This window comes from Spermophilus citellus (genome assembly GCF_964194105.1).
Source record: "Spermophilus citellus genome assembly, chromosome: 7".
NCBI classification, from domain to species: domain Eukaryota; kingdom Metazoa; phylum Chordata; class Mammalia; order Rodentia; family Sciuridae; genus Spermophilus; species Spermophilus citellus.
In genome coordinates, this window is record NC_138188.1 from 157,777,566 (window position 1) to 157,789,757 (window position 12,192).

At 48.1% G+C, this 12,192-nt stretch overlaps 1 protein-coding gene and 1 pseudogene across 4 annotated transcripts in view; both read left to right on the forward strand.

Annotated features, from left to right (window-relative positions):
- DOP1B (DOP1 leucine zipper like protein B) overlaps positions 1-12,192 on the forward strand; it is a gene marked incomplete at its 5' end in the record, with an annotated part of 103,197 nt that overhangs the window by 55,161 nt on the left and 35,844 nt on the right. For all 3 annotated transcript variants that reach the window (XR_014023091.1, XM_081302373.1, XM_081302374.1), the window contains 6 exons: positions 148-248; positions 881-1,071; positions 6,128-7,751; positions 8,958-9,069; positions 9,747-9,935; positions 11,801-11,923. Coding sequence is in view for 2 of the 3 variants with exons in the window: in XM_081302373.1 (XP_081158499.1) it covers positions 148-248; positions 881-1,071; positions 6,128-7,751; positions 8,958-9,069; positions 9,747-9,935; positions 11,801-11,923 (2,340 nt within the window). The remainder of the gene's footprint in view (positions 1-147; positions 249-880; positions 1,072-6,127; positions 7,752-8,957; positions 9,070-9,746; positions 9,936-11,800; positions 11,924-12,192) is intronic.
- Positions 1,636-4,959, forward strand: LOC308652734 (BRCA2 and CDKN1A-interacting protein-like; annotated as a pseudogene). The gene is made up of 3 exons: positions 1,636-1,658; positions 2,819-3,662; positions 4,913-4,959. The product of its transcript is annotated as a BRCA2 and CDKN1A-interacting protein-like (transcript).

The window sequence follows — 12,192 nt, forward strand, 5'->3', positions numbered from 1 at the left end:
TCTTCTCCCACTGGCCAAAGTCCCGCATGAAAACACAGTCCCTTGGAGGAGACGGGGCACTCACTTGTATTGAGGCGAGATTCACCGTGGCTGAGAACAGCATCCGTTTATACCACCAAGCTCCTCACCCTTTCTTTTCTGACCAAGGGAACAAGGTTGGAAGCTCTGTTCAGGTTTTCTGTGATCTGGCACCTGACGAGAGAGATCCAAGGCAGCCGAGTGACGTCCCACAACCGCTCCTTCGATAGGTGAGGTGGTGGGTACCACGGAGACTCAGAGGCTCCTGGTCTGCATGCAGGGCTGGGGATGGAGGGCGGGTGAAGCTGAAAACCCTGCCATGGTACCCATGGTCCTCTGAGGGAAATTAGCTGGAAATGTGAGCACAGTGAAGAATTTTCTTGATTTGGGGAGGAATGAGGAAGCTCAGCGTGCCTCAGTCACCAGTGGAGCTTTTCCAACTGACTCCCATGGGAGGACTTTCTGGGGCGGTGCAGAGAGTCCAGGCCTCGCCTGGCTCGCTCTCCACACTGTGCATACAGTGGTGCAGCCGACCACCTTCAGGTGTGAGTTTTATTGCAGGCACATTCTGCTACACTTGGCTTTCTTCAAGTGCCCCACTGTCTCTGAGGTGGTAGCTGTGAGGCCGGCACACAGCACTGGGGTGAGGCTTGGGCTTCAGAGCATTAGGAGCTCCCCGCATCATTCTAACAGGAAATGGAGGTTGCACCACCTTGCCCTCCTCTGCCTGGTCTGTGACCAGCTTGCTGAAGCTTCCTGGGGTGGGTGTCCCTGTTGCTGACAGTGAGTGCCCAGTGTGCACACCAGGACTGGCAGGCAGGGCAGCAGGGTGTGGACTTGGTGGTGTCACCTCTGCGTGCAGGTCCTTGTTCGTCGTGCTGGACAGCCTGGCCTGCACAGATGGTGCTATTAGTGCAGCGGCCCAGGGCTGGCTGGTGCGTGCATTGTCCCTGGGGGACGTGGCACGGATCCTTGAGCCTGTGCTCCTGCTGCTGCTCCAGCCCAAAACCCAGAGGACCTCCATCCACTGCCTCAAGCAGGAGAACTCAGCTGGTGAGTGGGCTGTGCAGGGTCCTGTGAACAGGAGGGAGGGGCTTGGCTGCCTGTTGTCACAGTTTAGGGACTTAGACCCACTTGACGGTTTTGCTAGATTCAGGTAGTGTGAAAATACCTTATAAACTTATGGGGACTTTGACAGTTTAAGACCATGGGACTAGAACTTAAAACTACTTACTAGTTAGTGGGTGTTTTAGTTGGCTTTTTTATTGCTATGACCAAAAGACCTGACAAGAACAATTCTAGAGGAGGAAAAGGTTACTTGGAGCTCACAGTTTCAAAAGTCTCAGTCCATAGATTGCTGGCTCCATTGCTCTGGGCCTGAGTAAGGCAGAGCATCATGGTGGAAAGGTGTGCAGATGAAAAGCAGCTCAAGACATGGCAATTGGGAAGCAGAGAGAGGGTCAGAGCTCCCTGCACCACAGACAAAATATACACCCCAAAGGCATGCCCACTGCCATGATCCATCTTCTCCAGCCACATCCTATCTGCCTACAGTTACCACCCAGCTGATCCCTATCAGGTGCCTCCAGAGCTACACTTGCACTGTTTGGCCAACTCATGGCTGTGCATCCAGGCACCAGGTGAGGTGTACGTATACTAGGTAGCACTTTGGCCAGATCTGCCACCAGCTTCTGGGGGCAGAATAGTTCGGTGGCCTCCAGGTATGAGTGGCTGAAAGTGTCCAAGTATAACCTGGTCAGGTATACTTTATCCATGAAAGCGTCTTACTGTGAACCTTTAACTACAAAGTAAATGGGTTTTTTCCTGACTGTTCTCTTAAGGTGCTTGCAGCTGTTGAGTTCTGTTGATCAGATGTCAGAAAGGCAGACCTCTTAGAGGAGTCTTCTTTTTCTTCTTTGTTTTTGTAGTAGTGAGGATTGAACCCAGGGCCTCATGCATGCTAGGTAAGCACGGTACTACTGAGCTACGTCCCAAGCCCTTTTTTATTTTTACTGTTTATTTTGAGACAGGGTTTCAATGCGTTGCCAGGGCTGGCTTCAAACTTGAAATCGTCCTGCCTCAGACTGCCAAGTCACAGGGATCACAGGCATGTGCCACTGAGCCTGGCTCAGAAACATTATTTTTTTCCCCAGAAACATTTTTAACACAAATTTAAAAGAATATAAGTAAAAATAAGGAAAGAAAAGGAAATCTTTAGAAACCTAGCCAGTTCGTTAAACTACAATGGTTGGTGCTTCATGCAGAGTAACTAATATTACCTGCTCGTTTGTTGTGATTCAGACTTTGCAGTGTTCTAAGGATGGCTTGGAGCCCTGAGTCAGTTTGTGGAGCTCACTGGTTGTGGGGTCCGTTGGTCCAGGGGTGCTTCTCAGGGAGGACAAGCCCCTCCCCTGAGTGAGCGACATGGAGGTGGCCTCCTGTCCCTGCAGGGTCTTTGCCTGAACCTATAAGCTCTGGTTTTCCTTTTGAAAGGAAAGCTGGCTGTCTTCTCAAACAGGAGACATTTATGATCGTTCCACAGTCTAAGAAAGGAAAACTGAAAGTATGAACTAAGCATCTTCTTAAAAGTTTGGCTACAATTCACGTCCACTCCATTTTTTAGTGTTTGTCTTTTTAAGAGAAAAGTTCTGGCTCGACACTTGTTTGGGTTTCGCAAGTCTCCCACACGGCCTCCTGCTTCCTTGCTCTGTCTTCTGCCAACCAGCTGCAGGGGCCTGAATGGTCTGCTGCCTCCTGATCCAACTGGACATCTTTGCTCTGTCTTTTCTTTCCCTGGAAGAAACAAGAAGTACAGATTGTTCCAGGCCACACCGGACAAGGAGAAAGGGGAAGACAAAATCAAGGATGAGGACGAAGACGATGAGGTTGTTGTCAAGGAAGTGAATACAGAATTTGAAGCTTATTCCCTCGCAGATAATGATTATGACGGAATTCAGAAGTTACTGCAGCAGCTTTTCCTAACGGCTCCTGTGAACACTGCAGAGCTAACAGGTCTTTTCATTGAGCAAAGCCATATTGGGAGAGTGATTAGCAAACAAATGTTTCAGAAAACAGCGCTGATGATGTGGATAGTGATGAAATTTTTGGTTTCATAGCCTTTTTACATTTAACTGAAAGAAAGGGTACTCAGTGTACTGAACAAATTAAAGGGTTATTTCTAAGCTTCTGTGAGAAGAACTGTGAAAAGAGCCTGGTTGAACAGCTGGACAAGCTTTTAAAGGACACCACCAAGCCTGCAGGCTTTCTCCTAAGCAGAAGATTCATTAATGTCCCTCCTCAGATGGCTCTGCTCATGCACCAGCAGTTTCAGAAAGAACGAGCAGAGTCACACAAAACTAAGAAGCTACGTGGGAAGTGCTCCTCATACTTCTGATTAGTAAGACATTTGTGGAAGCAGGAAAAAACAGTTCCAAAGAGAGATGGAGCAACCAGAAGGACAAATTTAAATGTTTGCAAATGCAGAGGAAGAGTTTTTCTACGGGAAGGCTGTCGTGAAGTTCAACTACTGAGCGCCAGAGGAGAGCGACGCACACCTGGGAGGCAGGTGGTCTTCAATGATAAACCCATGGAGCCCTTGCCAACTGTGGTGTTGATTCCAGATAGCGAGACGAGTGCAGTCATGGGTAAACTGAAAGAAAGTCTGTCTGTCCAGCCAGCACGTTTTTCATGGACACTGATGGAGTTATTTTTATAAAATTACCAGAAAACCCAGTGGAGATTCATTGAAAAACATGATTTTATTCAGATTTAAGTCCTTTACAAAAAGCAGGGTTCTTTTCCACGTGCCTGTGATGTATTACAAAATATCTCTTTTTTTGGTCAATTATGAATGGTTGACTAAAAACTCCTACCAATGAGTGGGTTGTGGCTCAGTGGCAGAGCGCTTGCCTAGCATGTGTGAGGCACTGGGTTCAAACCTCAGCACCAAATAAACATAAACAAAATAAAGATACTGTGTCCATCTACAACTTAAAAAAAAAAGTTGAGTAGTAATTTGAAGAATTCAATAAAAATCCTATTTTTTTTTTATTTAAAAAGAAAGAAACCAGGAGTGCACTGCCCACCCCAATCTTACCTACATAATCCTGTAGAAATCTATTTTTAGAGTATTACTATGTACTTCCACTGGCTCATGGATTTCTATCTCATCCTTCCTCCTTTCTTAGTCTTGCTTAGTGTTCATGGCACAGATATGTTGAATTCTGTTTAATAAAAATGTTTGCAGGGCTGGGGTTGTGGCTCAGTGGTAGAGCACTTGCCTGGCATGTGTGAGGCCCTGGCAATCATCAGCACCACATATAAATAAATAAAAATAAAAGATCCATTTACTAAAAAATATTTAAAAAAAAAAAATGTTTGGCACCAGGCTGGGTGTGGTGGCACACAGCTGTAATCCAAGTGACTTGGGAGGCTTCGGCAGGATTGCAGGTTCCAGGCCAGCCTCGGCAATTTAGTGAGAACTTGACTCAAAAAATAGAAAGGACTGGGGATGTGGCTCAGTGGTAAAGCATTCCTGGGTTCAGTCCTCTGTACTTAAAAAAAAAAAAAAAAAAAAAGCACTGAGGCTGTAGCTTAATGGTAGAGCACTTGCCTAGCATGGGCAAAGCCCTGGGTTCCATCCCCAGTACCACATACCCACACACGAATCTTCAGCAATATCAAATAATTTTGGCTTTCCATATCTTTTTCAAAGAGAATTGAATATTTAGAAGTACTGTGTATTTTCTGATGAAGAAGTGCCATTGTGCTTATTTTTAAATTAGAATTAATGAGGAAGTAAAAGCATGAATGGAAATCCCTGGTAGTGCCAGTCCCTAGAGCTGGGTCTGATGAAGGCGAGGCAGATCCTCTTCAGTCTCTCTCACTCTTACAGATGCTCTCCCCAAAGGCTCTTGCACAGAGTATTATTCTACATCTTGATTCTCCCTCTATGTGTCCTACACATTGCTCCTCTGAGCACATGTAAATAAATGTTTTAGGGGCTGGGGATGAAGCTCAGTGTTAGAGTGCTTGCCTACCATGTGCAAGGGCCTGCATCAATCCCTAGCCCTGAAAAATATTTTAATTAAAAAGGGGAATGTATTGTTTTTCTTTTTTCTTTTAGTACTGGGGAGTGAATCCAAGGTTGCTCAACCACTGAGCCACATCCCCATCCCTTTTTATCTTTTATTTATTTAAAAAAAAATTTTTTTAGATGTTGACAGAACTTTATTTTATTCATTTATTTATATGTGGTGCTGAGAATCAAACCCAGTGCCTCACACAGGCCAGGCAAGTGCTCTACCACTGAGCCACAACCATAGCTCCCCCTTTTATTTTTTGGGACAGGGTCTTGCTCAGTTGCTGAGGGCCTTGGTAGGTTGCTGAGGCTGGCCTCGAGCTACTGGAATTACAGGTGTGTGCCACTGTACCTGACTGGGAACAGTGGTCTATTGCGTGCATGTACCCGATATGTTCAGTGAGCCCTTCTCTGTGGGTCTTCAGCTTGCAGTCCAGCGTATCTTCACACAAGACATTTCACGGAACACCCTTATCCTCATAGCTTTGCCAATATTTCTGTAGGATACATTTCTGGAAAAGGACTTCCTGGGACAAAATCATAGTATTTTTTTCAGATTGCCTTCCCCCAAAAGTTGTGATAACTGAAATTTATTATGGTGTCCCATCTTTAAACTTAAAAAAACTGCCTGCTTTCCTTGGTCTGTGGGTTGTCCATAATGCAGTCTAGACTTTGGTGGTATATTTGATGGGGGGACTTTATTAATGTTGATCTTTCTGCTGGGTGTCACACACCTATAATCCCAGTGGCTGGGAGGCTGAGGCAGGAGGGCCACGAGTTCAAGACCAGCCTCAGCAACTTAATAAGGCCCTCAGCAACTTAGCAAGACCCTGTCTCTAAATAAAATATAAAAAAGGACTGGGGATGTGGCCCAGTGGTTAAGGGCCCCTGGCTGGGTTCAATCCTTGGTCCCCCCCCCCCCAAAAAAAAAATTTACCTTTCTGATTTTAAGACAAAAACTGCCCCAGGGCAAGTTTATCATTGCAGACTCTTATGTTCTAAAGTCATTTGTCACTTTGTGATTCCCAGAGGACTTGCATCGCTGGTTTATCAGAAAGAAACCCTCCTTCAAAGAGACAGGTGGGGCACCCGAGCTTCAGGAAGCCCCTGAAGAACAGCTCCCCCTGAGCCAGTTCACCACTGTTGATCGAGAAGCCATCTGGGCTGAAGTGGAGAGAGAACCAGAGAAGTGCCCTCCCAGAGGTGAGCTGAGTGATGAAGACCTGCCCTACTACGTGGACCTCCCCGACAGGATGGGCCCTGGTGCCCCAGACAGCAGTGAGCACACAGAATCGGCAGATACAAGCTCTGGCCACACGGACAGCGAGAACACATCCACCTTCTCGTCCCCCTCCCACGACCCGCAGGAACTGAGCCATGAGGAGAACTGCTGTGCCCCCATCCCCATGGGGGGCAGGGTGTACCCCAAGCGCTCAGCCTTGCTGGCAGCCTTCCAGCCAGAGAGCTTCAAGTCCAGTGCCAAATTGAGCCTGGTGCGGGCAGACTCGGACAAGACCCAGGCCTCAGAGTCCTTCTCCAGTGACGAGGAGGCCGACTTGGAGCTGCAGGCCCTCACCACGTCTCGGCTGCTGAAGCAGCAGAGGGAGAGGCAGGAGACACTGCAGGCCTTGTTTAAGCACATCCTGCTCTACCTGCAGCCCTATGACTCCCGGCGGGTTCTGTACGCCTTCTCTGTGTTGGAGGCCGTGCTCAAAACCAATCCAAAGGAGTTTATCGAGGCCGTGTCCAAGACCAGCATGGACACCAGCTCCACAGCGCACCTCAACCTCATCTCCAACCTACTCGCGCGCCACCAGGAGGCCCTCATTGGCCAGAGTTTCTACGGAAAGCTCCAGACCCAGGCCCCCAACGTGTGCCCCCACTCTCTGCTGATCGAGCTCCTCACCTACCTCTGCCTGAGCTTCCTGCGCTCCTACTATCCCTGCTACTTGAAGGTCTCCCACCGAGACATCCTCGGCAACCGGGACGTGCAGGTCAAAAGCGTTGAGGTTCTGATTAGAATAATGACACAGCTGGTCTCAGTGGCCAAGTCCTCAGAAGGGAAGAACGTGGACTTCATCCACAGCCTCCTGCAGAGGTGCAAGGTCCAGGAGTTCGTCCTGCTCTCACTGTCAGCGTCCATGTACACCAGCCAGAAGCGCTATGGCCTGGCCACCGACCGGGGCAGGGCCCTGCTAGAGGACAGTGTCTTTGAGGAGAGTCTCATCAACCTGGGGCAGGACCAGATCTGGAGCGAACACCCGCTGCAAATCGAGCTGCTTAAGCTCCTGCAAGCACTCATCGTCCTGGAGCACCATCTGGGCCAGGGCCAGGAGGAGGCCGAAAGCCAGCCGACCCTATCCAGGGAGTGGCAGAGGGCCCTGAACTTCCAGCAGGCCATCGGCGCCATGCAGTATGTGCAGCCGCACCCCCTCACCTCCCAGGGCCTGCTGGTCTCAGCCGTGGTGAGGGGCCTACAGCCCGCCTATGGCTACGGCATGCACCCTGCCTGGGTGAGCCTGGTCACACATTCCTTGCCTTACTTTGGAAAGTCCCTGGGATGGACCGTGACACCCTTTCTTGTCCAGATTTGCAAAAATTTGGACGAGCTGGTCAAGCAATATGAAAGCGAGTCCGTGAAGCTCTCCATAAGGTACGTTTAACTCTGAGGCCTCTTACTGCTCTGATGACGGTTCTGTAATGGACAATTTGCTGTGGATGCCAGTTGGAGCATAAGACAGCCTAATCCAAACCCCTTTAGTGTTGTCAAGAGGGATAGCAAGGAACTGAATGTTCAGATCCTTTAATTCCCCACAGCTTCCCAGGCTAGCTTAGTGCTGCCAGCAAGTCATTTACTGTCATTTTTGCAAAACAGAAATAAAAACATGAGTCGTCTTCACAGAAACCCTAAGACACCTTAAACCATTTCCCCAATAACTGAATATAAAATAGCACCAAAACGCATATCATTCCTATGATGGTCTTTCATTGTGAGAGCTCTTTGTCTGCTTTGTTTATTTTTGGGAAGGTCGCTCAGAAAATACACCAAGTACCGGTTTTTTGGTTTGTTTGGGTCTCTTTTTTTTTATAATTTTTTATTTGTAGATGGACACAATATCTTTATTTATTTACTTACTTTTTTGTGGTGCTGAGGATTGAACCCAATGCCTCATGCATTTGAGACAATTGCTCTACCACTGAGCCACAAGCCACCCAGCCCTCAAGTCCCAGTTTTATCCAAATTGAAGAGTCTTTACTTAGCCGGCCGGCTGGTGACTGCCCCCTGCAGGACCCATGACTATCTCTGCAAGGAACAGCCCCGAGCCTGAGCATTTTAGGATATTTAAAGGCAAAAACTACATCTGGGTTGACGTAGCTACAAGCAATAGGTACAGAAGCTGAATTGGGCAGTTAGCGAAACAATGCAGTGGGTACATTGGTATTTCCCACTCCCACAGGACTTTCCAGGTTGGCATAGCAGCAAGCAAACAGAGGGAAGGGGGTCAAAGTGACCCTAGTTCAGTATACATTAGAGAATGGTTACTAAGATCTAGACAATGATCTCTGACAAGATACATTGCCCAAGAAAAGTGGAAACCAAGGAGAACAATTTTACATTGTATAAGAATTGCTGTTTTTTGTTGCCAAGTGTGTTATGCTAGGTAATTATTAATGGGTACAGAGGAGGGGCTTTCCCAGGGAGAAGCATTCTTACATGATGTGGAGTCCCAAGGTAAAATGGAGTCTGTGTGGCCACTGCCCATAGAGCCTGGCCCATAGCATTTGTATCTAGGGTTACAAACCTTTATGGCCTTATTCTCAAAAATTCTCAAAACCAGTTCTTGTTTCTTCACCAAAGCACAACCTCCAAGAAGGAAAACATTTCTCCGGATTATCCACTCACGCTTTTGGAAGGTCTGACAACCATTAGTCATTTTTGTCTTTTGGAACAACCCAACCAGAGCAAAAAGGTACATTTCCCCCCCTAAATTCAAGGCAGTTTTCACATGTTGCTTTGTCTTCATCATATTATGATTATTTGGAGTAAGTTAAATGTACGTGAGTAATGTACACATGAAGTCATGCATCTGTATGCAAGTTATGTGTGACGCAAACATGTATGCGAATGCTTGCATGTGGTACAAATGTGTGGGCAAATGCATGCATGGACATCATGCAAACATGTAGTGTGTTGCTATATAGATGATGTGGCTAGGGACCCCCATGCACGGGCTCCTTCAGCCCTTTCCCGCTGTCCCAGCAGTTACCATATGGGATAAAGCGTAAAGCTTTAAAGATTGATTTTAAATTTACAAATGTGTGTGTTTTTTTTTTAAATGCATCTTTTACTTGCTGTCATGGTGTTCTTGAAATCTGAGGGTAAGACGTTGTAGCTGTTTTGGCCCTCACTGGGATTAAATCCTAGACAACATCCGGTGCTTTGGTTGAAGGATTTGAAGTGTGTCGTTTGTAGGGTTGGCCTCCCAGCTGTCTCTCTTTGAAAGAAGCCAAGTGTTGTCTGGTTGCGGGAAGCACACTGCCTGGAGGGGGCCAGGGGCCCACCAACCCCAAGGCACCACTGCCCCCAGGAAAAGGGAAACATCGCTGCTGGGCTGAGTCTCATCTCAATTTCCCTTCTGACTCTCAGACCTCCGCCGCCAGCGATCCTGCCAGCTTGAGAAATGCCAGGAATGCCATTTTGGAAGAGCTGCCTCGCATCGTGAACACCATGGCCCTTCTCTGGAATGTTCTCAGAAAGGAGGAGACTCAAAAGAGACCTGTGGATCTCCTGGGAGCCACAAAAGGATCCTCTTCTGTTTACTTTAAAACCACCAAAGTGAGAAAGGCCTTTCTCTGCCATCACTTACTTTGTCTTGTATTGGCCCACAAAAGAATTCTTATGTATAGGAAGGTGAACACAGATAACGCCAGTAGATCCCAGGTGGAAGTCCCAGGTGGAAGTCGGAAGTGGGCAGCTCCACTTTGTTCATCTGTGAATATGCACGAAACAAGGCAGCATAAATGGCTTCAAGGGTATTCAAGTACTCAGTGAGCCTCTAGGGAATTTCTGCTAAAACACTGCTTCCTTCTGTGCTCAGCTCTTAGCAGTACCTTTGAAACATGGCACATCAGGTCACCTTGGAGTCTTTTTAAATTAAATTGGCAGCACACAACCCAGAACATCTCCCTGGGTTTTCCCGTCTCCTTCCGGGCACACGTCCTGGCCCCTGATGACCTCTGGTACTGTGTTGAGTGGCTCAGAATTGCCTGCTGCAGCTGCTGTCAGTCCAGTGCCCCAGAAGCCACACGTGGCCTCTCCTTACACACAGCACTCGGGTTCTTCCATCCTGCGTTCCTTCATTTAGGTGCAATGAAGCACAGGATCCAGAATGTTCTGTTGGTTACAAGGCTGCCCTGCAGGGGAATTCTGATGTAGTTCAAGCTACCAAGGAACCTGCCCTAAAAAGTTTCAAAAAACCCTTTGCACTGGGCCTGTCTGAGCCTATTTCTTCATCTGTGAGACAAGGTTATGGTTAGTGTTCTGTCCCATGGGTAGAAAGATTAATGGTAGTAATGGGGAGTGCTTATTGAACACTCGCTCTCACCCTCCCCGAAGCCCCCAGGGCAGTAGAGTGGGACTCCCAGTTATCTCTCTAGAGAAGAAACCTGCTAGAATGGAGAGGACACCTCTGTTCAGGCTCAGTTGTGTCTGATGTGAAATAAATATGGGGAGTAAGTTCACAGCACCCAGCAGTCATTCCTGTGCCTGCTGACGTGTGCCAGGCCCTGTTATGCACGTGGAGGAGACACGAGGCCCCTGCCCTTGTGGCAGAGACGAGGACCAGTGATGAGGGGAAGCCCTTCAAGGAGAGACAGGCTGCTATGACAGCATGTAACAGGAACTGGACTTGGTCTGAAGTTACCAGTCAGGGGCTGAGCAGACTCCAGGTAGGAGGAGTTAGCGCGAGTGGAGCATTTCAGGCCTGGGAACTCTGAGTCTGCAAAGCAAGAAACAGACAGCTGAGGAGCAGAAAATCCACAAGGACCAAAGGGAGAGAGCTGGGTGACATCCAGAGCCAGGAACAGTGTATTTTAAACTGTTTTAATAATACATTGGTTAAATAGTTCTTAATGGAAAGTCAGCTTTCCACATGGCCATAAGCCAGCCCCAGCTGCAGGAGGCCAGCTCAGGCCAAGGTTCCTAGGTGCAAAGCGCTGGCCGGGCCTCCTGGGTTCCTCTCCCTGTCTCTGGAAGTTTTGCATGACTTCTTCAAGACTCATCCAGGGATGGGGTATGGCTCAATGGTGAAACCCTTGCCTAACATGTGCAGGGCCCTGGATTCCATCCCTAGCAACATAAAAATAAAAATAAGATGGCACTCTGCTCACAGCTGGGGGCCATAGACACATCTCCTGAGACTCTAGATCACCTCAGCTTAACGCAGCTGACTGTGCCCTCCACCCTGGCCATGCATTGAGCCTGCGTGGGAGGCACACCCCCATCACACACCCAACTTCTTGGAGGGGGACTCCTGACCTTCCTCTTCCTGGGATCCACCCAGCTATGAAGTGTCTCAGGATGGTATTGGGACACTAATGTGACAGGTCCTGCTCTCTGTGCTTACAGTAGGTGGTGGCCAAATGTATCTTACATGAGAGCCCTGATATTTTTCTGCAATCATTTTGTTTTCTATTTTCTAGACCATAAGACAGAAGATTTTGGACTTCTTAAACCCCTTGACTGCCCCCCTTGGGGCTCAGCTGATAGCAGCAGTTGCAGCTGTGTGGAGCAGAAAGAAGGCTCAGCGGCACAGTAAGACAAAGGTAGGGTGAGTGGTGGGAGGGGTACACTTACTCCACAAAGATGCACCTGAGGCTGGGCATGGTGTACACACCTGTACTCCCAGCCACTCAGGCTGAGGCAGGAGGACCTCAAGTTCAAGGCCAGTGTGGGCAATTTAGGGAGACCCTGTCTTAAAATAAAGAGGGCTGGGGAGATAGCTTAGTGATAGAGTGCCCCTGAGTTTGATCCCCAATACCAAAAAAAAAAAAAAAAAAAACCAAGAAAGAAACGCTGGAAGGTTGGAATCACA